Consider the following 27,564-nt stretch of genomic DNA (forward strand, 5'->3'; position numbering starts at 1 on the left):
CATCAGGCAGTGGACACCTGGTTGATTACTTTTGCTATTGTGAATAGTGCTGCATTAAACATGGGAGTGCAGGTGTCTCTCTGATGTAAGGATGGACATCCTTTGGATGCATACCTACTAGTGGAATTGCTGTATCATACCACGGTGGTTCTGTTTTTAACAGCACCTCCGTACTTCTTGCATAGTGGTTATATGAATTGACATTAATGCCAGTGCTATTTCCTTTCTCTGCATCCTCGCCAGTGTTGGATATTTATTTGTCTTTTTTATCATGACCATTCTATCTGGGGTAAGATAATATCTCATTGTAGTTTTAATTCACATTTGCCTAGTGATTAGAGATGTCGAGTGATTTTTTTGTACTTGTTGGCCATTTTTGTATAGGAGAAATTTCTGTACAGATCATTTGAGCTTTTTTTTTTTTTTTTTTTTTGTACTGGGGATTGAACCCAGGGGCACTTAACCACTGAGCCATATCCCCAGCCTTTTTTATTTTTTTCCTTTAAGACAGGTCTTGCTGAGTTGCTTAAGGCCTAAGTTGCTGAGGCGGACTGAACTCGTGATTCTCCTGCCTCTACGTCCCCAGCTGCTGGGATTATAGGCATGAGCCACCACGCCTGGCTCCTTGGCAGACTTTCTCTTGCAGTACATTAGTCAAAGTTTAAAATAAATCCTCAGATAAATTTGGAGCAACATAATTGACTTCAAGAAGAGCCTTTCTTTAGAAACTCAGAATTGCAATTATCATTTAGACTAGTAAAATATAATAAGTATTTTATAAGCTGAGATTAGCCAGAATACTAATCTAGTATAGTTCAATTTACAATCATTATGGAGTATACCATATGACAAAGTTTTTATTTAATATACATTGTATAACCTAAGACAAATATAAAGCAATGCTTTAAACCTTAAACTGAAGGTTTGAGGTTATCATCGCTGCGTTTTTGGTTTTTGAATGTCTCGTGACTTCCCTCCTGTGATCTCTGGTTCTGCCTTAGATGTGTATGCACCACGAACCCCTTGAAATTCCAAATGATAATTCAACATCAGGGGCGTGACCAAGGTCTCTTCTCCCGCTTCATTCTGAAGCCTGTTCTTTAGTGCTCTTCCATCTAACAGCGAATCCGCTTGCTTATCCAGGACACCTGACTTCTGCAAGGTTTTTCTGCCATCTTCTGTCAGTAGATTCCTCCATACAAATGTTAGTTTTCACCTTTTTCCGAGACCTGTGGCTCCCCACCTGTGCAAATGGTGTCTCCTTGCTCTTCTGGCTCTGGCACTTTTCCCCTCTCTGCTCTGATAGCATCGTGTCCTGTGTCCGTAGAGACAGTTTTGTGAGCTCGTCCCATCTTGGAGTCTTGAGAGCAGTGTTCCCTCTCCTCCGAGGGGTTTCACTCAGAGACTTCTGAAACTAAATCCAGGCCGCCTTCACCATGTTCTTTTCCTTGGCTTCTTGTTTTGACAGCATCCCACTTGTGCAGCGTTGCTTTTCCTGCCTGTGCTTTTTGGGGTCTTATCCACACAGTCCTTGCCTGTACCAATGTCTTCAAGTCTTTCCTCAGTGTTTTCTTCTATAACTTGTGATTTTCTAGAGGGGGTGTGTTTGAGGTGATTAGCACATGAATCCCTTTTCCCAGTGGGTATCAGAGGAGGAAGCCCAGTTGTGTCCCCACAGAAACAGTGTCTACATTTGCTCTCTCTGCATCATCAGGCGAGGGGCCCTTCAGGAGCAAGCAGCTTGCAGTAGCATCCTCGCAATTGAGTGAGCTCCAGTAGCACGCGGCTCAGTGCCTGCTAGACCAAGTTGATGAGCCCCTTCCTGCCCCCTCATGGCTCAAAGGATCCCTGACGGGTCACTGGTGCCAATCTCTTCCCACCAAGAACATTATCAGGACTACCCAAAGAGATGTTCAAAGTGTATCCACTTCTTCTCCTTCATCCTCCACTAACAGGAATGGATGATTGGCCCTCACCTGTCACTGGGTAAGTGGAACACAGGAGAAAGTATCATATAGTGTGAAGGCAAGTGGCTGGACCAGAGGGTTAATTGAGGCTCTTCCCTGCTATCAAAAATTTTCATTTCCTGAAATTAGGACTAGAGATTGATTCTCTTTAAAACCCCTAAGACAGACTATACGTAAAAGTGCCTTCTTTTTTTTTTTTTTTTAAAGAGAGAGTGAGAGAGGAAAGAGAGAGAGAGAACTTTTTAATATTTATTTTTTAGTTCTCGGCGGGCACAACATCTTTGTTGGTATGTGGTGCTGAGGATCGAACCCGGGCTGCACGCATGCCAGGCGAGCGCGCTACCGCTTGAGCCACATCCCCAGCCCGTAAAAGTGCCTTCTTGTGTTCTATGTTATTTAAAGCTCCCAGGCACTCTGAAAGCAATCCCCCCCTTTTATAGATGAGGATCAGAGGCTTGTCCCACGTCACTGAGCAGCAGAACTGGCTTCAGAAGCTGGTTGCAGAGCCAATGCCCACTTTAGGCTATTATCCAGTCAGAAGGCTCCAATTGTGGCCTTCACCCCATCTAGCCACAGTCCCATGGCTGCTCTGCAGTAGAGGGTTCATGTACCAGTCCAGGGAGGCCAGAGTCTCCACTCCTCCCCCTGCTGAGCAGGGAATGTGGCCGGTCCTGGAGGGCAGGGTCCTCCTGGGGAGATGTGATAATAGGGAAGCCAAAGAGCACAAGGTAGGGAGCCAGGTGTGTCCCATGAGGAGTCTGGGAAGGGGACCCACAGGAATGGTGGGGACAGTGCTGATGTACCTGTAGCTCTTTGCTTTCAGTTCCTTGTTTATCTGGATTTGTTCTTGGCTTATTTCTCTTCTGTCCTGTGTGTGTGTGTGTGTGTGTGTGTGTGTGTGTGTCTGTCTGTCTGTCTGCCTGCCTTTTAGTGTGTTTTCTGTCTCCCTGTTCACACCCTTATCCCAATGGATTTAATATGAACCTCACTTCATACAATGGCCTTTCCCATTCAAGGTGCCTCTGAGAACAGGAGTGAACACCCCCAGGTGCCTTTTGGCCACCCATGTCTCCTGCCACACCCCATCACAAATCCATCTGAACCGCAGGCTTTCTCACACTCTTGGTGCCAGCCCCACCTCCCTCCTTCCTCACACGCCCCCCTCCCCAGTCAGAGCTGGTGTGCAGTCATGCCAGGTGCTCTTTAGAGCGTGGGCTCTTCCCCTGCCCCAGGGACCACATCTCCAGGCCTGAGGTATGGCGCAGGCTCTTGTGATTTTAACCAGCACCCCAGGTGCTGAGCTTCAGCGTGTGGGGTTTCCAGTCCCACCTGCTGGATCTTCTGCCTGCTTCCACACTGGATGTGTTCCTGGCCTTCCAGCATGTGCCAGGCATCACACACAGGCCATCTGGCCTATTAAGCCCAGGCTGCTGGAGGGAAGCCTTGGCACCTGCCCGTGGCTGCCCCCGCCATGCTCAGGAAGCCACTCCAGGCCAACTTAGTTCCCTCAGCATCCTGTCCAGGCTCCAATGGGGACCTGCATTTACTCCCGGAACAGCCTCTGTGGCTCGTTCTGTTAGAAACCGTGAGCCCCACTTCCGCACCCCAGACCTCACACCCATTCTGGACTTTGCTCTTATGGTGAGTCAGGAGATGCCCTAGCCTTGTCCATCCCACCGAGAATTCTGAATTTCATCCCATATGGGTTCCATCTGCCCACCTGCTGCCCACCTCTGCCAGGCAGGACTCTTGGAGAACAGCACCAGGGGTTGAGCTTGCCCTGCCCACCGCTCTGGCTGTATTTTTTGTCAGTTTACAGGTAGGTCTGCTTGCTCATTAACAAGCCCACCCACCTCTCTCCACTCCTCAGTGGTGTCTGAAGACGTCTCTGGCCTTGGCTGCAAGGAGGCCCAGCACACCGGGGAGAGATGGTATAGCTTGGTTTTCAATGGAAATGAACCCTGCTCCAGGCTCCAGGCTGGGTGAGCTGTGCTCTTGGTGTGCTCCCCAATTTAGGGAGCAGCAGGCCAGCACGATGGCAGGAAAGGAGGAGCAGCCAGCAGTGGCACACCTCTGCCCATGGGGTCCTCAGTGTAGCAAATGAAGTTTGCCTACCTTACTTGGAGGGGGCAAGTGCCTTTCCCTAACCAGCTCCTGTCCATCTCTCATTATTGGCTGAGGTTTCTCTACTGCTGCAAGAAATAGCCCCCACATCTCTGGTGACTAACATGATAGGAATGTGTTTCTTGCTCATGTAATATCTCATTGGGTATCCCCAGTAAGCAGCGCCCATTCATTTGGTCATTCAGAACCTAGGCCACTTCCCCTTTGAGGCCACAAGAGTTATTGACCAGGAGACAGTCCCACTTAACCCTAACCACTTCAGCCTGACACAGGTGATTTTACCTCACCTTCCATAGGCCGGAACTCCATCATGTGCCCCACCCTCCCAGCGGCAAGGGAGTCTGGGAAGTGGTCCTGGAGACCACGGGGGACACAAACAAGGGTGAACACCAGGAATCAGAGCCACAATGTCACATGCTCAAAGCCTAAATGGGGTGTTTCCTTTTACATTCTGTTCTACTATTCTGTACTTTTCCGTCACGGACCTTGTCATACACTGCATTAATTAGGTATTTAAGTATTTCTTACTACCCGTTCTCACCTGCCACAGTAGAAGGGGAACTCTGTAGGAGCAGAAGCAAGTTTCACTCACTGCTTTATCCCCAGTAGCACGATCAGCATCCAGTGTGATGTAGGCACTCAGTAAGGTCAGTGGAAGAAGGGGAGGAGGGAGGGAGGAAGGGGAGAAAGGAGGGGGGGTGGGAGGGAGGAAGGGAAGGAGAAAATAATAATTCAGGGAAGGAAGGAGAAAACAAGGTGAACTAGGAATGCCTGGGTGGGATCCTCACTCTTGCCACTAATTCTGTAGCTCTGTGTCAATTATTTAATTCTATGAGCCTCAATGTCCTCATATGTAAAGTGGTAAAAATCATTCTTAACATACAAGTATCATCATGTGACCAAATTGAGGCTGCATCTCAAGGTTCTTAGCACAGTGCCTGACAGGGGCTAGGTAAGTAACACAGCAATCGCTCTGCCTGCTGTATATATCCTATATTATAATATAGGTAGAGGCTGTACTTCCCCAAACACTGTAGGAAATTGCCTCCAGAAAGTTCTTGCAGATGTGTCTTTGGGCTGAGTGTGCATTCCTAAGAGCACATGCTGGTGCTTCTTTTCTGGGAGCTGGGGGGACATGAAGAGCCGGATCCCTTTGACATATTCCCATTGTGCTTTCTCTCCCTCCAGGTTAAAGTTAAACAGCAAGAGGAACCAGCTGGTCAGAGAGCTGGAGGAGGCCACCAGGCAGGTAGCAGCTCTACACTCACAACTGAAGAGGTGAGTGGTGGCCCTGGGTGACCGGCCCCCTGGGGAAGGCCAGGTGCAAGTGTTCCCAGGTGGCCCAGCTGAGATCTGACCTTGACTTGTCCTCTCTGGCTCCAATGTAGATGTGTGAAAGCTCAGAAATGGTGGTGAGGGTGGCGGGGACAAGGTCTTTCCCCTCCCTGAGCTGCTCCCACTGAGAGGGCCCCGGTCAGGCACTGGCATGTCTGAAGAGGCCTCTGCTGCTCCGCTCTAGAGCAAGAGGGTCCGGCCTGGCTCAGGAGGGCAGCAGTGTATCACTGGAATTGACACCAGCATTTTGTGTTTATTAGATTTTTTTTTTTTTAAACAGTTGCTTTCTTTGTGTAGCAGGTGCTACTGCTTTTCAAATAGCACTTAGGATGTCAGGTTCCCTTTTAAAGTAAATATTTTAAGGTAGAAAAAAGTGAGCTGATTTTAAGAAAAACAGTAAGAAATATTTCAGGTTGGGTTCAAATATGGTACAATATCATGGCCAGCTGCGGAGTTGCACGCCTGTAAGCTCAGTGCCTGGGAAGGCGGAGGCAGGAGGATCTCGAGTTCGAGACCGGCCTCAGCAATTTAGCAAGACCCTGTCTCAGTGTAAATAAAAAGGGTGGGCTGGGATAAAATGCACCCGGGTTCTCCCCCCAGTACCGAAAAAACAAACAAACAAACAAAACAAAAACCCCAGCATCATGAAAATGCAATGTGGCCGGTGGAAAATTGAGAAATGCATAGGAGGCAAAGTGGACTTTCGGGCATCTCTCTTGGGTTCAAAGTGTGGCCCTGCCACTCTGGTTATGTGGCCTTCTTGGGTGTGTGTTTTCTCTGCGGTGAAGTGGGGGTGCGAGGTGGCCACCAAGCGGATCCAGTGGGACCACGTGTTCTAAGAGCCCTGCTTTGTTCTCCGACGCTCACATACAGTCCCAGCGGCCCACTTCATTAACGTTCTGGGTAGTCACTGTCCCTGTTCTCATTGTCCCCAGCCTCTCAAGCAGCATGCAGTCCCTGTCCTCGGGCAGCAGCCCTGGTTCCCTCACATCCAGCCGGGGCTCCCTGGCCGCCTGCAGCCTGGACTCCTCCGCCTCGGCCAGCTTCACTGACCTCTACTACGACCCCTTTGAGCAGCTGGACTCGGAGCTGCAGAGCAAGGTGGAGCTTCTGCTCCTGGAAGGCACCACGGGCTTCCGGCCCTCGGGTTGCATCACCACTATCCACGAGGACGAGGTGGCCAAGACCCAGAAGGCAGAGGGAGGTGGCCGCCTGCAGGCCCTGCGTTCCCTGTCTGGCACCCCAAAGTCCATGACTTCCCTGTCCCCACGTTCCTCCCTCTCCTCCCCGTCCCCGCCCTGCTCCCCTCTCATCGCCGACCCCCTTCTGACTGGAGATGCCTTTCTGAGCCCACTGGAGTTTGAAGACCCAGAGCTAAGTGCCACTCTGTGTGAGCTGAGCCTCGGGAGCAGCACCCGGGAGAGATACCGGCTGGAAGAACCAGGAGCAGAGGGCAAGCCTTTGGGCCAAGGTGGGGAGCGCCGTGTCCGCAGGGTGGGACCAGGAGTGGGGGCGATGTGTTGCGCTCAGGGCCCCTGTGGTGCCTGTGGCCGACACTTCCTGTATGCCAGGCCTTCATACGGTAGATAATTTAGTCATTCAGGAGACACATCAGCTCCATATGTGCTAGGTCCTGCACCGGGCCTTTCTCTTGGTGAACTTACTCATTCAACAGATGTTTAAGTACCTACTAAAACTGAAGGCCACATTCTGCACTGACAGATGCATTCAGCAGACAGGCCACGTCCCAAACACTGGGCGAGTCCCTCGATCAGTTGGTAAGACACACAAGTTCCTGTTCTCAGGAAGCTGAGTTTTCCTTGAAGACACAGGTGAGAACATGTATCCAGATGAAAGTACCCAGAAGTACATCATGCAGGGCATGTGATAGCGCCTTCAGGCCAGAGAGGGACAGCCAGTTCACACTGGGTTGCAAAGAAAGGTGACCTGAGAGTAGAGGCTTAGATGACAAAAAGGAGCCAGCTGTGAGTCAGTGAGAGTTGGTGAGTTAAGCGAAGGTCCATTAGGAGGAGAAGTTTATCTTTTGCAGCAACTACATAACAAAGCACAGTACTTGACATTTACTGAAGATGTACTATACGCTGGTAAAAGAGATTGCTTCTCCTTTGCCCATTTCACAGATGAGGAAACTGAGGTTGAGAGAGGCAATATCACTTGCCCCCACTGACCCAGGCGGCAAACAACAAAGCTGGGATTGGGACCCAGGGTTTGCCTATCCCAGAGCCCAAGAGCTTTCTAGCCATGCCCCTTCCCACTATGATGGGAGGCAGCTCAGTGTTTATATGTGTGACACTCCTGGTGCTTGCCAGCCCCACCAATTTCCTTTGGCTCAGGACCTGATGGTCATTACAGAGCAGGTGCCCAGTAAGCTCACCCGGGGCTCCTCAGTTTTCCTGGCACCCTGTCCCTGCAGCACACATACCCAAAACACAATAGTAGCCATGATGCCTTGACCCAGGTATACAGAATTCAGGGACCATTATACACATTTACCCATTGTTAATCTCACAATGCTGAAGTGGGGTTGATATTATCCTCATCTTACAGATGGAAAAGGCAAGGCACAGAGAGGTTAAAAGACTTGTCTTAAGATTAGTTGCACAACAGTGACAGAATGAGGATTGGCCCCTGCCCAGGTCCCCTCTGTAGCATATGCCCAGCTCTGTCTGCAAATGGCTCAAGCTCCTGGCTCCTCATGAGGCCAAGCAGGAGAAGCTGGACCCATCTCAGCCTTATGACTCCGGGAATGGGCAGAACTGACACTCTTGGGCCCAGAATTGTCCATTTACTTTCAAGAGCCAGTGCGAGCCAGCCCTGGTTAACCAGGGCTCTGAGTGGCAGTGGTTGCTTTAGAAAAGGAGCTGAGAGATCCCTGGGGTTCCCTCATCAAGAAGGGAGTCTTGCTGGGTGCTCTCAAACAAAAATAAAAACAAGCCTCCGCCTACAGCAGGTGGCAAATGGTTCCCTGGAGAGGAAGGGGGTACAGGTGGTGCCTCTCACCACGCTGAAGGGGTGTCTCTGATGTTGAGTGTCCCCAGGACACTCAGACCCCTGGTGGGTCCTGGGGAATGACTCCCCTCCCCTCCCAGACGGTGTCCTTGGGGCTTCTGGGCCAGAGACTACACCCGGGGCTGGACACATTTCCTTCGTGCCATCTCTCGAAGCCTCCCCCACAGAGAGCGATGCCAGCCAGAGCTCAGACGCTAAGCAGGTTATGCGATTAGGGCCGCTGCTCAGTCAGCAGACAAATTAATCTCCTTAAGTGGGTTAGTGGAGGGTGGAGATGCGCGGGGCGAAGGCGGGAGGTCTCCTGGGCTCGGCGTGGGATGCAGGCTGGGAGAGCCGCTTCCCGATGCCAGCACGTTTCTTCTCCCTTGTTCTCCTGCTCACCCCTCCTCTTCCCAGTCACTGTGCCCCAACTCTGTGCACTGCCATGTGGTGAGCCCCTTTCTCCCATCTGTCCCCGGTGCCTGGCACACAATTGTGCTTAGAAGTGTTGGCCGTGAAGTTGCAAGGCCTGGATCTGTCCTTCCCCACCTGACAAGGGCCAGAAACTTTGTAGCCCTAAACCTGGCGACAGGCCTGCAACTACCATAGGTACCCATTATTTGGGTCAGGAAGGAATGTGCATAGTGTGGCACCACACCTAGCTATAAACCCCAGTCAGACTCAAGGACTTGTGCTCAGGGGAAGAAGCAGAGGGGGAGAGCAGGGACCTCATCCTTCGCCTGCTCCTGCTCAGGAGTCAGGCCTGTACTTCTGCTCCAAGTGTGTAGGGTTGGGCCTAGAGGACATCGCCATAGCGATAGAGGTGGACAGTGGTAATGAACTTGGTGGAGCCCTTGGCCTGCACCAGGCTCTGTACTGAGGACTTCGCCTATGCTGCCCCCCATTCCCCGCCTCCCGGGTGTAGCTAGAGTAGGTGTCACCATCTCCATTCCACAGAGGAGGAATCTGGGGCTTAAAAGGTTAGCTGTGGCCTAAGGTCGTAAAGCTGTGGGGGTGGAATTGTGTCTGCACCCAGACAGTTTGAGTCCAGAGTCTGGCGTGTTAAACGTAAAATCATTCACCATCCTTTCCTTGCTCCGAAGCAAAGCAGGGCCTTGCTCAGAGCTCAGAGGTGGTTGGAGTTTGGTGGGACAGAGGGGAATCAAAACTGTGAGGCCAACCCCTGTCCTGGCGTCTGATCCTGCCCTGCTCTCTTTCCTTTTCCCCCCTCCTCCTCCAGCTGTGAATGCAGCCCAAGGGTGCGGCCTCAAAGTGGCCTGTGTCTCAGCCGCAGTGTCAGACGAGTCAGTGGCTGGGGACAGTGGTGTGTACGAGGCTTCTGTGCAGAGGTGGGTCCCTGAATGCTGGTTCTGTGTGTCTGGGGAGCTTGACCCCTAGGTGTGCAAAGCAGGCCTGTGGGAGCACCTAGCCTTCGACCCCTCAGGTGCACAGGAGGTCATTTGTGACAGCTCCCACTGCCCTCACAAACCCCGTTTGGGACTGTGCCTAAGATGCAGCTGCAGAAACCCACAGATGTGGTTTTTCCTGGGGCTAGAGCTGCTTGGGATCTTTGTGGGATCCAGTTCTAGGGCAGCTATTGCAAAGTGCCTGCCAGAGAAGCACGTGCTAGAAAAGGGAAGCCCTTTAAGAGGCACCCAGAGCGAAAGAGGTGGAAGTGGGGTCTGGAGGGTTGCTGGGCACACCCCCATTGTTCCTCCTGGAGGACCCGGGTGAAAACCTCCCAGAGAGAACTGTGTCTAATTGACTATCCCAGGGCCCCTGCAGGGAAGTTCACTCCCTCTTCCGGGTGCCTTTCAGACTGGGTGCTTCAGAAGCCACTGCTGCATTCGACAGTGATGAATCAGAAGCAGCAGGTGCCACTCGGATTCAGATTGCCCTGAAGTAAGTGGAAGATGAGGACAGAAGGGAGGGTTCTGCAGGGGCTTCTTCTCCACCCACGGCCTTTACTAGCGTTTATCCTCATGGCTGCCTCGGGAGGAGGGCAGAACCGGCAGGACCTGTTCACCAGGGGAGACTGTTCACCACCAGGGAGGCTCTGAAATAAAAGCGTACTTGCTTCTTCCCCGCCTCCCAGCTCCCCATCTACAGCTGAGAAACACAGGTTTCTAAAGACTGTGACTCGCCCCAGCACCTGAGCTGGGCAGTGGCAGAGCCAGAACCAGGTCTGAGACCTCCTGCCCGCCAGGGTGTCTGTTCATTGTCACTGTGGCATCTGTCCATCCCCATTCGGACTCCAGTGACTTGGATCCAAGTTGAACATGGGGTAGGGGGAGCACGGCCCACATAAGCGTGGTTTCCTCTTAATGAAAATGACTTCCATATTTTTTAAGTAGGAATTAATTGCTAGCATTTCAGTATCAGAAAACTGCCCATAAACTTCTGGCCTCTCTTTAGAAGTTCAGAGGACTGACAGCTCCAGACCTGCCTCTTTATATGGCACTGTAGCTCTAGGTCTGTGTGGCCCGGTTCCCCGCAGTTCCCACCAGCCAATAGCCACATCTTGTTATTATTGAGAGAGAGAGAGGTGTGTTACTAATAGGTGTTGCTCTTGCCCCTTTTCACTTCAGGTATGATGAGAAGAATAAACAGTTTGCAATATTAATCATCCAACTGAGTAACCTTTCTGCTCTTTGCCTGCTGCAAGATCAGAGAGTGTGAGTATGTGGCTGGGCGGTTGTGTGTTCTCTCCTCACCCTCTCTGGTTATCCCTGGGGACACTCTTCCTCTCTGTCCTGCAGGTTTCCATGCATGGGACCATGATGCTAAGTGTTACTCCTGTCCATGCCCTTACAGACACCATGGCCAGCGGCTGTGGGCAGTCTCCATTCCTTCCCCAATGCATCCTGGGTACCTACCTCAGGATGGGGTGGTGAGCCGGTCCTTCATGGACCCTGCCCCTCAGGACGTCAGCCAAGAATGGGCACAGTCCTGCTTGTCTTCTCAAGTGTTCTACCCAGAAAGGAGCCTCCCTCTCTTCAGAGTTGATGCCAGTTTTTTTGGCCAGGATGTGACTGGGTATTCCCTGGAGGCTGACGGGATGGCACACACCTCTGCCATCTCCCTGTTGCTCCTCCCCCTGCAGACCGGGTTTAGTTTCCTCGCACTCACCTGAATACCTGTTTTCTCCTGTAAATAGACTGTGAGGCCTAGCGGACAGCAGCAGGGGCAACTTCTAGCCCCCATTGGGGTGGAACATGGGGAAAGAAAGATGGAGGGTGGGAAAGCCAACAGAGCAGAAGGAAGACAAGACTGGACCCTTGGGTCACTTCCAGGCTTTGCCTGTGCAAACAGTGGCAGGACAAACAACCTCCCCGTCTCGCTGGTACCCCTGCAGGGGTATCTGGGACAGTGCCTAGAGGGCGGGGGTCTGGCCCCGAGGATCAACACGTCTGTGGTTTTGCTCAAATCCTCAAGTTCTCCTCGGAAGGGGTTGTGGCTCTTTGCCTTCTCTATATGAGGGGCCTGACGGTCCCCCTGCCCAGTGGTCACAGGCATCCCTCGCAGATCCCTGCACAACACCCCCAGCTTGCCTGCTCCACTGCGCTTTCCTGGGGGATTTTAGCAGCTGAGAACCCGCACATCAGCCTCAGATCCAGGTTGACCCGACCTCCCTGGCGGTTCTGTCCCCTTTTAGGAACATCCGCGTGGCTATCCTCCCTTGCTCTGAAAGCACCACCTGCCTATTCAGGACCCGGCCCCTGGACGCCTCGGACACCCTCTTGTTCAACGAGATGTTCTGGGTGTCGGCGTCCTACCAAGCCCTTCACCAGAAGACCTTACGAGTCGATGTCTGCACCACCAACAGGAGCCACGTGGAAGAGTGCCTGGTGAGGGCTGCGTCTTCTGTCTGTCATCTGTCTGTCTGTCCGTACGTCCATCTGGCCTTCAGTCCTTCTGGGGACCAGTCCACCCTGAGCTTTGAGAAGGCTGGAAGGAGAGACAGGCTGTGGTGTGGGTCAAGCCTGGATTCCAAGCAGAGGTGTTTGCATGGGGAACGTTGGGGAGCTCCTCTCCGGTGAGGTGGCATAACGGACCTGAGAGGACCTAGACGATGCTAGCCCTGTGCCTCAGTTTTACTTCCCAGCCTCAGAGACAAGAAACACATAGTCATACAGATAAGTTCAAATCCCACCTACCACTTGCTGTATAGCTGGGTGATGTAAGGCAAGTTACTTAAAACATCTCTGATTTTCATTTTTCTTGCTAATAAAATGCAGATAAGTCCTCCCTCACGCCCATCGTCAGGGTTACATGAGGATTCGGTACATGTGAAACAACAAAGTGCCTGATACGTGGTCGGTTCTCGTTAAAGATGAGGCTTTTGCTGGTCCCCTAAATGCCCACTCCTCCATGCTGAGTGCTGGAAGCCCCTGCGATAATCCCTTAGATGAGGAGCCAGCTCGGACGGCTGACACTCAGACAAGCTGTCAGGGACCGTGTTGGCAATGTGGGTTGAGGTGAGAGGAGCAAATGTAGGTCCGGGGCAGAGGAGCCATGCGGGCTGTGTTTGCCTCTCCGTCTTCCCCGCCTCCTTGACAGGCTGGTCATCTGATGTGAATACAGGCCTTTGACTGGAGCAGGAGCATCTTAGCTGTCCAGCCTTGCCTGGGTCTGCTTCTGCTGGAACACCCTCTCTGGTGGAACTATGGAGCCACAGGGAATGTCAGTCCTCAGCCTGGTCATCAGGCCTGCCCATCCCAGCCATCACCTGAGAATCTCTACTTCTCGGTCTCAGTTTCCTTATCTGTAAAATCTCACTTGTGCTGTTTCCTTAGCAAGCTGTTCTCCTGGATTCAGTGAAGCACTAAAGCCACACTTCTCAAACTTTGCACTGAGTTCCCTGGTGCTCTGCTTAAAATGCACATTCAGATTCAGTAACTCTGGAGTGTGGCCGGAGATGCCCCCAGGGAGTGACATTGCTGCTAGGCCCTGGGTCACACTTTGTGTAGCAAGGATGTAGGACAGTGTCTGCACTCACTCAGTTTCCACTGGACATGAGTTCCCACCTCTCTCCTGCTCAGCTGGGGTCCATAACAGGGTTGCTGCCATTTATGGTGATACCAATGCTAACAATAATTCGGTGGCAGGTGTACATAGGATGAAATGCATGAGGCAGGCGTTGAGCTAAGTCCCTGGCATGCATTCTCTCTGTTGATCCTCGCTGCAATCTAATGAGGTAGGTACTGTATATCAGTAGGGAAATTCAGGCTAAAAGAAGTAAAAGACCTTCCCTGAGATCACACGGCTGGAAAGTTGCAGGGGCCATATTTGAACCCAGGCACGTTCCCCTGTGAAGCCCACCCACACCAGCCCCAATGTGCTGTCTCTGCCAGCACAGGGCTCCCTGGAGCTACAGGTGGGGATGGTGGCTTAAAGGGTTTGGCAAGCGTGGTGGATGTTGAACGAGAGAACAGAAAGCTTTTCCAGATCCAGACCTGCAGTGAAGCCCTTTCCTGAGCCTGGGCATTCCTACATGAGAGGAGCCCCAACCCTATTTTCTTCTCCTAAGTGGATCCCTTTTATTCCTCTTTCCTAATTGAAGTCTGGCCATCGCTGGTTGCCATGGCAGCAGCCAAAGCGCTCATCTCACTGCGGCTTCTCTCTGCCTGTGGCCAATGGGAAACCTCCTTTCCCGCAGGAGTGCGGACGTGGAGTGTCAGGCTGTCGTGTTTTGGTGGCTGGAGGAGGAGAGGAAGTGAGACGAGAGGGAGAGCGGGCTTGCTGCTCCCACGTGGAGTCTCCCTGCACTGCCGGGAAGGAGGAATCCCCAGTCAGGTTCCAGCATTTAATGGGCCAGCACTACTGTCTGCGAGTCTACTGTTGGGCCAAGAACTTCATGTGTGCAGAGTCTCATTTAGTTCCCCACCCAGCCCCTCGGATAAGGAACCCATGATCTCCATTTTGCAGAAATGGGATCAAGACCCAGAAAGGCTAAGTCACCTGCCCAGCTCGTCCTGCACGTGGAGAGACAGCGTAGATTTGAATATGAATTCTGCTCAATGCCTCTCAGGGTTATTGTAAGGGCTCTCATGTCCCCAGACCTAGATTATGGGTTTAGAGGGACATGTGCCTGCCTTCCCTAGCACCACAGGTGGCAGTTCCACCAGATGCTCAAGGATGGCATCTCAGGGTCCCTGGCTCCCTGTTATTCAGCTGCTGAGCCCAGTGTGGGCAGCTCAGGTCCTGCAGAGGCAGCCAGCTTCCCAGGTCCCATGGGGAACATCACCACCGCTCCCCTGGCGCTCCTTCACTTGGCAAAACCCTAGCCCTGCTAAAGCGACCTCCCCACCTGTGCGCGGCTGGACAGACCATGCACACGACCTCGCTACACAGGGCTGACTTCTCATGATCTGATGCTGTCCAGCCCAAGACTGCATCTCCCAGACCCTTTATTCCCACCTGTGCGCAGACGCTCACCCTGAGAGAGGAGGCAGAACCGAGTGCCCCGGCTCCACCCCCACGTGGCTGATTCTGCCTGTCCTCTGGGCTCCTCCACACTCCTGCCAGAAGCCACCCCCTCGAGGACATCACCCGACCATTGTTCTGCTCTCTCCTACCCCCAGCTTTCCCTCCCCTACTGAGCGCAGCCTCCCCGAGTTGCAGCGTGCTGCTGTTTCTCTTCCACTCACAACAAATGAGCAAAACCCCTTTTGTCCCATTTCCATCTCTTCTTTATAGCAGAAGACAAAAGAGATCACTTTCCTTCTGGAACCCGATCTCAGAGGGCTTCTGGCCTCGTGCTTTGCTCCTCGTGGTCACTGGTGACCTCCCAGTCACTCAGTGCAGTGGCTCCTTCTCCACCCTCATCCTCTGAACAGCCGGCAACGTGTGGCCCGTTGCCTGCTCCATCTTCCTCCACGTTTTCTCTTTACCTGGCTCCCCTGTCACCTCACCTTCATGGTGTTCTTCCCATGTCACTGGCTTCTCTCTTGGTCTCCTCTGCTGACCCTTCCTCATTTCCCTGACCTATGTCCGAGGGCCCCAGTGCTCCATCCTAGCTGATCTCCGCTTTCCTAGTCCCTTCCTTGGTGAACTCTCCCCGTCTTCAAACACGCTGCCAGGTGTGATTGCAGCCTGGGTCTCTGCTTACCTCAGACCTCAGATTTGCAAGCGCCTATTTGCATCTTCTCTTACACATCTCAAGAGTACCTCAAGCCAGCGTGGCCACAAGAGCACGCTGATGTGCCTCCCTGTGTCTTTGCCATCTGGGCTAATGGCAACCTATTCCTCAGGCCATTGCTCAGGCCAGACACAGTGGCCTTTCTTGTTCTCCCACCCCATCTTGTGCAGTTCACCTTCTAAAGATCCCTAGAACCCAACCATGTCCCCCCGGCCTAAGCCACTGTCGTCGCTCACCTGAGTGATTGCAGCAGGCTCCTCTTTGGTCTCCCACTTTTGTTGTCTTCTCCCCCACCTCCTGGGAGCCTGCAGGTAGGAGCCGTTCTCTGTTTTTCCAAATGAGGAGGCAGGTGCCAGGCAAGTCAAGTGTCAGCCTGGTGTCCCCCACCCCCCCAGCACTGCTCTCCTAGAAATCACCTTTATCCACCCAAATGTAGCACAGCCCGTCCTCCACTCCACTCCATCCTGACACAGGTTGAGTATCCCTATCCAAATTGCCTGAGACCGGGAACGTTTCTCATATACATATCTTGGGGTTGGGACCCAAGTCTAAGGAGAGGATTCCTTTATGTTTCACGTACCCCTCCTACAACTAACCTGAAGGGAATCTTTTAAAATATTTGTAATAATTTTGTGCATGGAACAAAGATTTTTCCCCTTGTGGCATCACACTGGTACTCAAAAAGCATTGGGTTTTGGAACATTTTGGATATTGGGTTTGGGGATTAGATACACTCAGCCTGAAGAAGGAGAAAGCAGGAGGGTCTCAGGGGGACTGACGAGCCCCTTCTGCATCCTGGGATCCATCCCTGACCATGTCCGGCTGCAGGCCCTCTTTGCAAACTACTGTTGCTATTTCTACCAGCCACGGGCACAGCCACTAATGTGAGGGAGAGGAGGGGAAGGAAGGTGAGCTAAATCCCAGATCTAACCGGGGCTTTCCAAAAAAAGAGTGGTGGAAGCAGTAAAACCTGAGCAATGATTGAAGTCAGTTTGTGGTTCCTCCCGCTAAGGAGAAACTTGCAGTGAAGCCTTTCTTTATGACATTATATCTGATTTGTCCATTGGTTGCAGTTTATTTTTATCATAAGGAGTGTATTTATATGATTCCAAGGAAAACTGTATGGAAATCTCACTAATAAGAAACCCCACTCTTTCCCCATCCCCGATTCTACCATCTACCTTTTGCTGGAACCATTTTGACCAGTTTCTTCTTTACCTCCCATTAGTTCTTGATTCATATATGATCATGTGATCATACTCACTCCCCTTGTGCCTCAAACATGGTACAATGAAGGGTATGTAGAAGGTACTGGGTGCAGTGGTGCATGCCTCTAATCCCACTTTATTTGGTTTATTTGGGAGGCTGAGATAGGAGGATCACCAAGTTTGAGACCAGCCTGGGCAATTTAGCAAGACTCTGCCTCAAAATAAAAAGTATTGGGGCTGTGGCTCAGTAGAGCCCTTGCCTAGCATGCATAAGGTCCTGGGTACTGATCCCCAGCTCCCCCCCAAAAAAATATATAGAGAAATAGATAAAAGATACATATGTTCTCCATTTTTAATACACAAAACAGTATACCATTTCTTTGGGATGTTTGCTTATACATGGCATCCTTTTGTGCACCGTGTTCCTTTTCTCCTTAGCAATGTGTCCTGGACATCTCTGCATCGGCACAAAGAGCGCTAATTTTTTAACCTGCTACATAATCTTCCATTGTATAGAGAGGTTGTACTTTATTCAAACAGTCCCCTTTTGCTGGACCTCCGACTTGTTTGAAATCTTCTGCTACTACAAAAGAAGTAAAAAATGAAGATTCCTTTTCATGGGTTATTTTCCCATTTACCCTGCTTATGCACGACTGTCTGTGGCCCAGACATCCACAAGGAGAATTGCTGAGTCAAAGGGTTAAATGTATCTGTATTTCTGCTACATATGGCCAAATTCCCTTCCTAGGGTTTCAGCCCTTTTCTATTCCCACCTGCTAAGTGAGAGACTGCTTGTTCCCCTAGCCTCCCTGAGAATGCGTTGTTGATTTTTTTGATGAGTGCATGTTTTGTAGGGGAGAAGTGAGTGTAGGTGTTTTTTTGCCTGACCTGTAATTACTCGTTCAATGTCCTGTTCCTTAGAGACCGCTAGCTCCTAGGAGATGAGACTGTTTGGGGACCTTCATTATCCTTAGAAGCTACCACACAACCTGATGCTCAATAGGGTTAATGTAGGAGAGGTCCCCAACACCAAACATCAAATAACCCAAATTAAAAACTGGCAAATCACTTGAATAGACATTTTTCCAGAGATGGCATACAGATGGCGAATGTGCACAGGAGATGTTCAGCATCACTAATCATCCAAGAAATGCACATCAACACCACCTTGAGATATCACCTCCCACCCATTAGGACGCTGCCTATCGAAACACCACAGAGAAGATACACAGCAAGCGTGTCATTGTGGAAAAAGTGGAACCCGACGCAGTGTTGGTGGCATTATAAAACAGTGTAACCGCCATAGGAAACACAGTGGAGCTTTCTCAAAATATTAAAAATAGAATTATCACGTGACCCAGTAGTCTCACTTCTGGATATCTATCCAAAAGAACTGAAAGTAGAGTCTGGAAGTGGTATGTGCACACTTGTGTGCATAACTTCACTTTTCACAATAGTAAAGAGGTTAGAAGTAACACAGATGTTCATGAATAGATGAGTGGTAGACATTGTGGTCTGGGCTCATGAAGGAATATCACTCAGCGATGAAAATGAATGGGCTTCTGATACATGCTACAATGTGGTTGGACCTTGAGGAGGTTGTTAAATGAAATAAGCCAGTCACTAAAAGACATGCTACTTGGTTGCACTTACATGAGACATCTAAAGTAGTAAAACTTATAGAAATAGAAGCATGGGATTACCAAGGGCAAGGGGATAGAGGACAGGGGCACTGTGCTAAAGTGTAGCACTTCGTATTTGTAAGGTTTAACAATTCTGAAGATCTGTTTCACAATAATGTGCCTATGCTTAATACTAAGGAAACATACCCTTAAGATGATAAAGGTAAAAAACCATGTGGGTTTTTTAAACACAATAAAAAAGAAAAAACAGGATAGATGCTCAGGAAAATATTTGTTGAATGAGGGCTTGGGATGTGGCTCAGTGATGGAGCATATCAAGGTGCTAGATTCAGTTCTCAGCACCAAAAAAAAAAACAAAGAATGGTATAGAGATGGTGGTACATGCCTGTGATCCCAGCTACTAGGGAGGCTGAGGCAAGAGGATTGCTGGAGCCTGGGAGTTTGAGGCCAGCCTGGCCACCATTGTGAGACCCCTTCTGAAAAAAAAAAAAAAAAAAAAGATTTGGCAAATGAGCTTGCCGGTGAGTGAAGGAGTTACTGGAGATAATGCCTAGTCCATTCTTAAGCCTCCATCTCTACCTGGCAGTGGCGGTGTGGTGGTGTTTTCCATATTGTCCCCAAGAGCCAAATTCTGAGGACACCTTGTCACCCCCTATTTATATTCTCTTTCCTTCCACCCCCCACAGGGAGGTGCCCAGATCAGCCTGGCTGAGGTGTGCCGCTCTGGGGAGAGGTCGACTCGCTGGTACAACCTCTTGAGCTACAAATACTTGAAGAAGCAGAGCAGCGGGCCCAAGGCAGCTGGAGCCTCGGGCCCCAGCCCAGGGCCTGAACGCACGGTGAGCTGGGGTCATATCCCGGAGCCCCGACCTGTCACACAGGCAGCCGCTGGAGGGTGGGGGGAGCCTCTCCCCTAGCAGAGACAGGCAGGCCGGGGGCTCACTGGTGCAGGAGATGGGGTGGGGACGAGGAAGGAGTAAGAAAGAGGACAGGAAGGCGGGGCCGTTACTAAGGGGTGAGACCTGCTCTCTCTGCGTTTCCCCCTTCCTTCTGTGTTTTGCACCATCTAATATCACTTGCCTGCTAAACACCTTAGTTCACAGTTGTTTAGAAAGGGAGAGCCGGGGTGGAGCGCTTGCCTGGCATGTGCCAAACCCTGGGTTCTGTTTCCAGCACCAAAAATAGAGCGGGAAAAGAAGGTCGGAAGGTAGAAAGGAAACCTTCCTTAGGACCCTGCTGTGTAAGACCCATCCCAGAAACCAGAGAAGAAGAGTGGGGAGCCACGGCAGGGACAGTCAGAAGGCCCATGTCCCCAGCCGGCCGCAGGGCTCAGGCACGCAGCTCTGTGAGCCTCCCTGGTTTTCCTATGTGAGCCTTGAGAGGTTGCTGTGAGGTCTGAAGAGAGCAGGGCGTGGGGCTTGAGAAATGGTGACGGTTTCTCTATTATTTTGACTTGCTTAAGAATTTCACATTTGCCTCTTTGGGGTTTTAAAAAAAATAAGTTTCCTGTCTTAGTGCTTTGTAAGAACAGAGTCTTGCTCCCCTGAGTCCTGGCCGGTAGTCTACTTGGCCAGTGGGTGTGGACCTCAAAGGGCAGGAAACCGTCTCGGATATTTGAATAGGTCAAGTGTGCTAGAGATGAGTTTCCAGGTTCAGTCTGTCTTCTCTTGTCATCTTCTGTACTCCCTTTGGGTCCAGTGCTGTCCTGTTACATGCAGTGCCCCACAGCTCAGAAAGATGAACCCAAATTACACTATCAGTGTCCATCAACCAGCTGCAAAGCTCAGAGGCACACCCTGGCCCCCCTCACTCTGAGGAGACAGTGAGCTGGCCAAGGTCCTGAAACAAAGCTCCTCCCCCTTCTATAGCACTTGACCCTGAGCGAGCACCTTCCACTCACACACACAACTGCCTCCATCCCATCCCTCAGGGAGACAGTAACGCCTGCCTATCAGGATCATGGTGGGATTAAAAGGATGCTATACATAAACTGTCCACCTCGTTCCTGGCCAGTATCAGGCCTTCAATTGATTTTTGTTCTTTCTTTCCTTTCCCAGAAGAAAAATGTCAGGAATTATCCAGACTCTGACCTGTGCTCCCAGGGTCCATTGCAAACTCATCATGAGCCCAGAAAACTGCAGGTCCTAGTTTTTGCTTTACTCTCAGTTCCCATTTGCTGAGTGCCAATTGTGTGCTAGGTGCTCTTCTGGGTACTGTAGATAAATTGTGTCGATTGGTCTCCATGGCAACCCTTAAAGGAGACTCACGTCACTCACACTTCTTCACTGCAGATACCAGTCAGTAAAGACGGTCTTCCTCCAGGACGCCCTCCCTGAATGCCATCCTCCACGTTTGCTGCAGTTTCTGTTCCCAAACATGCGATCCTGGTCCTTCCCATGTCGTTGGGTTACTGATGAAACATGCGCTGGTCTCCCTGACATCTCTGTTCTCCTCACAGTCAGACCTATGATTCTCTCACTTAAATCTTCTAAAACTCTACTGAGCAGTTCCACATGCACCACGGGGTTATTCTCTGGAGGGAGAGGAACCAGGGACTGTAGTTCCGGGATGTAAGTGACACTGGGCAAGACACCTGGCCGCTCTGGACTTCAGTTTGCACCCTCAGTTCCCCAGGAGGGTCAGGGCTCTCAGATGCTAGGAGTCCTGGCAGGTCGGGCAGCATCCATGGTCCTTCCACTGACCCTTGGTCTCTGCAGGACGCTGTGTCTGCCCTGCTGGAGCAGACGGCGGTGGAGCTAGAGAAGAGGCAGGAGAGCAGGAGCAGCTCACAGGTGCTGGAAGACAGCTGGTAAGTGAGTGCTCCCTTGGACCTTCAGGGCCAGTGGGCTTGGACCTGGGTCCAGGGATGAGATCCCCAAACACCAGGGCAACCAACAGACAGGTTCTCCTGGGGGCACTGAGAACCCTTCCCCTCATGGACTGTCTACAGGCAACAAGACACCATAACCGGTACGGTAGTTCCTAATATCCCTGTCCCTCTGGATGTGGAGGGACAGGGATATTAGGAACTAATATCCTGGAATCCCAGCTGCTCTGGAGGCTGAGGCAGGAGGATCCCACGTTCAAGGTCAGCCTGGGCAAATTAGTGAGTCCTTGTCTTAAAATGAAATTTAAGAAAAGGGCCAGGGATGTGGCTCAGTGGTCGAGTACTTACCTAGCAGCTCTGGGTTCAGCCCCCAGTGCTACCACCACCCTCAAAATAATCCCTTTCCAATTTGGCATTTTGTGTTCCATGGATCATTAATGTTATTCATTGTCTTGCACTGACATTTCTTTTGCTTTTTCTTGGGGTGAGGGGTGGTGGGTACTAGGGATTGAACTCAGGGACACTCAACCACTGAGCCACATTCCAGCCCTATTTATCGTTTTGTTTAGAGACAGGGTCTCCCTGAGTTGCCTAGCACCTCACCATTGCTGAGGCTGGCTTTGAACTCGAGATCCTCCTGCCTCAGCCTCCCAAGCTACTGGGATGACAGATGTGTGCTGCTACATCCGGCTGACATTTCTTTTGGTTAACAACTTTTTGATTAAATTTTTTATTGGTATAAATGAAAAATTTGTATCCTATCCCATAAATTAAAAATTCTTCAGTAAGGATTGCATTTGGCTGCTAGAATAGGGAGCAAAATAATATAAATAAGTTTTTTTGTTACTTAAAAGGGATATAAGAAAGTTATCCAGTTCTGTTAGCATAGTTATGTTACTAGGAACCCAGGCTTCTCCTCTCTGCTTTGCTATCTTTACTATGAGACCTCCGTCATCCGGGCTGCTTGATAGCCCAAGATGGCTCTGGACTACCTGCCCTCACACAGTCATTAGTCAGGAAAGAGGAAAAACCAAAGAATGTGCCTCTGGGAAATGAAGGTATAGCTTAGTGGTAAAGCAGTTTCCTAACATGTACAAGGCCCTGGTTTTTAATCTCCAGCCCCACAGATAAAATTAAGCTGCATACAATTTCTTTCTTTCTTTCCATTTTTTGTGGTACTGGGGCTTGAATCAAGGGCTCTGCGCTTGCTAGGCAAGTGCTCTCCCACTACCCTGTATGCCCAGCCCTGCACATGATTTCAGTGTGGCTGGTAGTCTCAACTAGCCCAGCCCTAGTTTCATTTTAAAAAATAGAAGAGACATGCCTGTGCACCTTTTCACCAGGAAGCAGATAGGACGGTCATACGACTTCTGGTTGCTTCTCCTTGTCTGATCTTGGCCACTTGGCCTGCCCAACTTCAAGGGAGACTGGAAAATTAGGACTGTTGATTACAAGTTCAAAAATCAGATGTCCATCACTAAAGGAAAAAAGAAGGAATGGATATGGAATAGGCCAGGCGCCAGGTCCCCCTCTGGAGGTAGCTGTGGAAATCATAGCATAATGAAATGAATACAGCACCATGGACACCTCACTGGGCCTGACATCTTCCAGCTCCATGTTAAAAAGGAGCTGAGCCAGTGTCTCAGTGCTTCTGCCAGGGAGACTGTCTCTTTGATGAGACAGGAACTGAAGGGAGGGCAGCGTTCTCACTCTGACCTGATGCTCTCACAAGCAGAAAGTTCCCATGGCACCCTTGACATTGACCAGGGTGGCAATCCTGCCCTCTTCATTTTTTTGTGTGTCACCTTAGCACTTTCTAATATCTTTTTAAAATTGACACACAATAATTGTGCAAATGGTCCATGTTGTTTTGAGACGGATGCGCATTGTGTAATGATGCCGTCAGGTTAATTAGAATATCCATCACCTCAAACAGTTTCTTTGTGCTGACACCTTCGGAGTCTCCTCTCCTAACTCTTCTGACATGAACCGTACATGTTTGGCCATGGTCACACTTCCGTCCAGGGCCCACCACAGTGGGCTCCTCCTGTCTATGCGTAACTTCATACCCCTCCCCTCACCTCTCTTCTTCCCCCACCCACCTCCCTCTCCAGCTCAACATAATGCCCTCCAGACCCTCCCATGTTTCACAGATGACCAAGATTTATGGCCCAGAGGTCCTCCTCGTGTATACATCCATTCACCTGCTGATGGACATTTGCACTGCAGCAAACCTGAGAGTACAGGTGCGTTTTTACTGCAGAATAACTCACATGCAGAAAGCGGATGCAAGTGGACTCAGCTCAGCCAACCTCCATAAACTACAGAAGCAGAGCGGCACCAGCACCATGGGAGCTAACCCACGCCTCCTTCCCGTCTCTGCCCTCACCTCTCTCTTACCTTGACTGTGCCTCCCCTGAAAACTGGGGTGGGGGGGAAATACGTAAGACCTAGGGTTACTGGAAGACCGGAAGAGAAGTCGCTAATGAAGAAAAACTGCAGAGCGTATAGTAGACACTTAGAAAGTGACAGAAAATATTATTAGGGCAAAGAGATCCCAGCCAAGATTGGCCACTGCCTATGGATCTTGCCATCTGGAAGGAAATAGAGTTTGGTCTTCAGCTCCTTTGCTTGGAATTCAGACAGATGAGCATTCAGAGGTTAGCTCAGCCAATTTCCTGGGGCATGCTGGGTCTGGGGTGTGGTCTGAGTTCCCTGGGTGATTGACACGTGCAGCCTGGGCTGAGGACCACCACTCTTTTTATTATTGTTGTTTTTATGTTGGTTTTATTTTGTTTTATTGGTACTGGGAATTAAACCCAGAGGTACTTTACCACTGAGCTACATCCCTTGCCCTTTTTATTTATTTTATTTTTTTATTTGAGATAGGATCTCACTAAGTTGCTGAGGCTGGCCTTGAACTTGTGATCCTCCCATCTCAGCCTCCTGAGAGGCTAGAATGACAGGTGTGTACCTCACACCTGGTTAGGACCACCACTCTAAACCTCTGTTTCCTCATCTGTGCAGCAGAGATTTTAAAGATGGACATTATATCATGGGGATTTTGCAGAGTCCATAAAATGATGCACGTTAGCACTTAACACAGACCCTGACCCAGAGGAAGCTATACGTTGACTCTTGGATTATCTTTCTGTTAAGCCCCACTTTATATATTTGGTCTCAGAAGGAGCCTTCCCTTCGTATCTTTGACTCCGGAGATCACCAAATGTTTTCTGGAAAAGGCCAGATGGCAAATATTGTCGGCTCTGTGGGCCATATGGATCCTGCCGCAGTGCCTCCAGACTGCTTCTGTGGCATGGGAGCCCCTGGGCAGTCTGCAGACCAGCAACCTGGTTTGTGCTCTGCCGACATGTCATTTACGGACACTGAAATTTGCATTTCATATCATTTGCACCTGCCACGAATTAGCCTTCTCCTATTGATTTTTTTTCCAGACATTTTAAAATATAAAAACGATTCGTAGCTTAGACTATCCAGAAAAAATCAGCAGGCTGGACTTGTCCCACCAGCTGTAGCTTGCTGACCTCTCTATTAGTCCTCTTGGACCTTTTCTCCCTGTGACAAAGAGTACAGCGAGGTTCCTGGAATTTTTGTGGGATCTTTTGTTTATTTTAGGGTCCTCCACACTCTCTCAGCCTCTGCCCCCCGCCACCCCTACCCTACTCTCTGGCACGACTATGTCACCCTGTACTGTAATTCACACAGCCCAAGATCTGATGCCAGAAATAGGCCCAGGACCTGTCTCCCAAAACCCTGGCACGAGATCAGTGGCTTCCGCTAAATTCCAAGCTTGTGCTGCGACTTTTCAAGCCGTCTCCTAGCAACCGCCTTCTGTTCTCTCTCTCTTTGGGGCCCCCTGTATCCCCACCCCCTGCCATTCAAACTTCCCCAGCCTCTTACTCACAAAGAGGCCCGGGGATCCCCCAAGCTGCCTATCGGGTCCATCCATCTGCGGCCTTCTTCCCCCAAGCTGGAGGCTTTTTTGGGTCCCAGGGTGGCGGCCTAGCTCTGGAGTCCCAGGTGGAGTTCTGCCAAAGGCCAGCTCTGCCTTCTAATTTACGCTCTTCAGTTCAGCACCAGGGTCCAGCATGGCATGTCTCTCCCTCTTTTTATTTGTTTAGGTTTCTTTTATTGTTGTTTGTTTGGTAGGTTGGTTGTTTGTTTTGCAGGGCTGAGGAGTGAATCCAGGGGCCCTCTGCCATGGAGCTCTATCCCCAGCCCTTTTTATTTTTGCTAAGTTGCCGAGGTTGGTCTCAAGCTTGCCATCCTCCTGCCTCAGCCTCCCGAGTCCTTGGGATGGCAGGGGGCCTTACCTAGGTTTGTTTAGTGCACTTATAATTTTTTAAGAGCCATAGCAAAAAAAAATTAAGATTATTAGAAAACACAGAATATAATCACAACCATGCTAGACGGAGAAACCGTCCTATTTACCTTCTCAGGAACTTAGGTGTTCTTGTCTAGGGCAGATATGAAGTGGTGTTTCTGAGCCCCAGAGCATGCGTGTTTTATATTTCAGTAGAGTAGTTCTCAAATGACTGTTAGCACAGAAAATGTTCCCACAGCAGTGATTGGGAGTTCCCTTAACCTGCCCCCTTTCAGATGGTTGATTTAATTGAACTACTGTCCTTAAATCAACATTATGTGTCCTTTTTCTTGGTACCAGGAATTGAACCAAGGGGTGCATCCCTAGCCTTTTTTAAAAAAATTCTTATTTTGAAAGAGGGACTCACCAAGTTGCTAGGGCCTCCCTAAGTTGCTGAGGCTAACTTTGAACTTATGATCCTCCTGCCTCAGCCTCCCGAGCCACTGGGATTACAAGCATGTGCCACCATGCCCAGTCAGCATTATGTACACTTCTGCTGAGTGCACTGGCACACGCTTGTAACCCCAGTGACTCAGGAAGCTGAGACAGGAGGATCGCAAGTTCTAGGCCAACCTCAGCAACTTAGTTGAGACTTTGTCTCAAAAGAAAAAAGAAAAAAAAAAGGCCTGGGAATATAGCTCAGTGGTAAAGAAAGCTCCTTTGGGATCAATCCCCAGTACTGCATAAATAAATAATAAATAAATAAATAAATAAATAAATAAATAAATAAATAAAATAAAGCATATGTATACTTTTTATTTTAAAAGACGCCGCTAGCCCTTGTTCCTAGTATACATTCCCTCCTCTCCTTCATGCTCGCCCCGTGATCTGCTGTCTCCTCTACCTTCACCAGCACTTGATATTATCAGATTTTCTTTTTTTTTTTTTTTGCCATGGCAATGGGTGAAAAGATGTTGTCTATTTTAATAATTTTTCTCTTTGCCATTGAGATGGAGCGGGCATTTTCCCCTGACCTGGAATGTTTCCATCAGATCCAGTTAAATGGAAGAGACTGACATCCTGGTCGAGCCTCAATGGGCTTGGACAAAATCCCCCTGGGAACTTGATGCCACCACTCGGCGCCCATGCTGGCACATGGAACCTGAGGGCCTGTGCCCCTCACTTTTTGAGTCTGTGAAGTGCACTGAGCTCTCCCAACGCTGTTGGACGAAGCCCGTAGCATAGCACCAAAAGTACTGCATTCTGCTGCTGACCATGGCCCCTGCAGCATTCTTTCTAGAGGGGCTTCCATGGATTCCTAGGCTCCATGTCTTTTTCGCGAGAAGATGGAGAAGCTGCTGGGGCCAAGAAGGGAAGGACAGGCCCCTCTGTGGCCAGAATCCCCAGCTGAGGTCCCAGGTGTCTGCATGGCAGGGTTGGTGGTAGAGACCCAGGATCCCTTCTCCCTGTTGGGAAATCCTCAGGGCCATCTGAGGTTCGCCCTCAGCCTTGATGAGCCAGCTCCTCGTCGAATTCTTCACTTCTGGCTAGAATTCTGTGGGCTCAGCGTGGCAACCCCGTGTCATGCTGCTCAGAAGCCTGGCAGGTTTGTATATCTTTGAGAAGTCAAGATGAGGCCCAAGATAAATGACTGTGTAACACTGGAAATCCATTTGTCACACTAAATCTTTCCCACCCAGGAGTCCAAGGGCAGAGGACGGCTGTAAAGGATGTCGCCAAGAAGATTCTCTTGAGCCAGTCGTGCTGCACAGGAAGCCCCGTGGGGAAGACACATATCTCACCTCGTGTTCAAAAATTAATGCAGATGGGTCCTGAGTGAAAGTTGAGACTACGAAACTTATAAAAGAAGACTATAGGAAGTTCTTCCCCATGTCAGAGAAGGCAGAGATTTCTCTGGACATAAAAAGCACTATAAAAGGAAAATGAATAAATTGGACTTCATCCTACTTAGAAACTTCTGCTCTT

General features: G+C 50.2%; 1 protein-coding gene across 2 annotated transcripts in view; it reads left to right on the forward strand.

Moving 5' to 3' along the window:
* The window catches only part of LOC144254498 (protein KIBRA), a 156,237-nt gene that overhangs the window by 102,035 nt on the left and 26,638 nt on the right, over window positions 1-27,564 (forward strand). For both annotated transcript variants that reach the window (XM_077797745.1, XM_077797744.1), the window contains exons 10-17: window positions 5,280-5,369; window positions 6,362-6,897; window positions 9,676-9,784; window positions 10,254-10,337; window positions 11,024-11,110; window positions 12,091-12,283; window positions 19,114-19,266; window positions 21,145-21,236. In XM_077797745.1, coding sequence (XP_077653871.1) covers window positions 5,280-5,369; window positions 6,362-6,897; window positions 9,676-9,784; window positions 10,254-10,337; window positions 11,024-11,110; window positions 12,091-12,283; window positions 19,114-19,266; window positions 21,145-21,236 — 1,344 coding nt within the window. The remainder of the gene's footprint in view (window positions 1-5,279; window positions 5,370-6,361; window positions 6,898-9,675; window positions 9,785-10,253; window positions 10,338-11,023; window positions 11,111-12,090; window positions 12,284-19,113; window positions 19,267-21,144; window positions 21,237-27,564) is intronic.

Source organism: Urocitellus parryii, chromosome 1 (genome assembly GCF_045843805.1).
Source record: "Urocitellus parryii isolate mUroPar1 chromosome 1, mUroPar1.hap1, whole genome shotgun sequence".
Taxonomy (NCBI): Eukaryota; Metazoa; Chordata; class Mammalia; order Rodentia; family Sciuridae; genus Urocitellus; species Urocitellus parryii.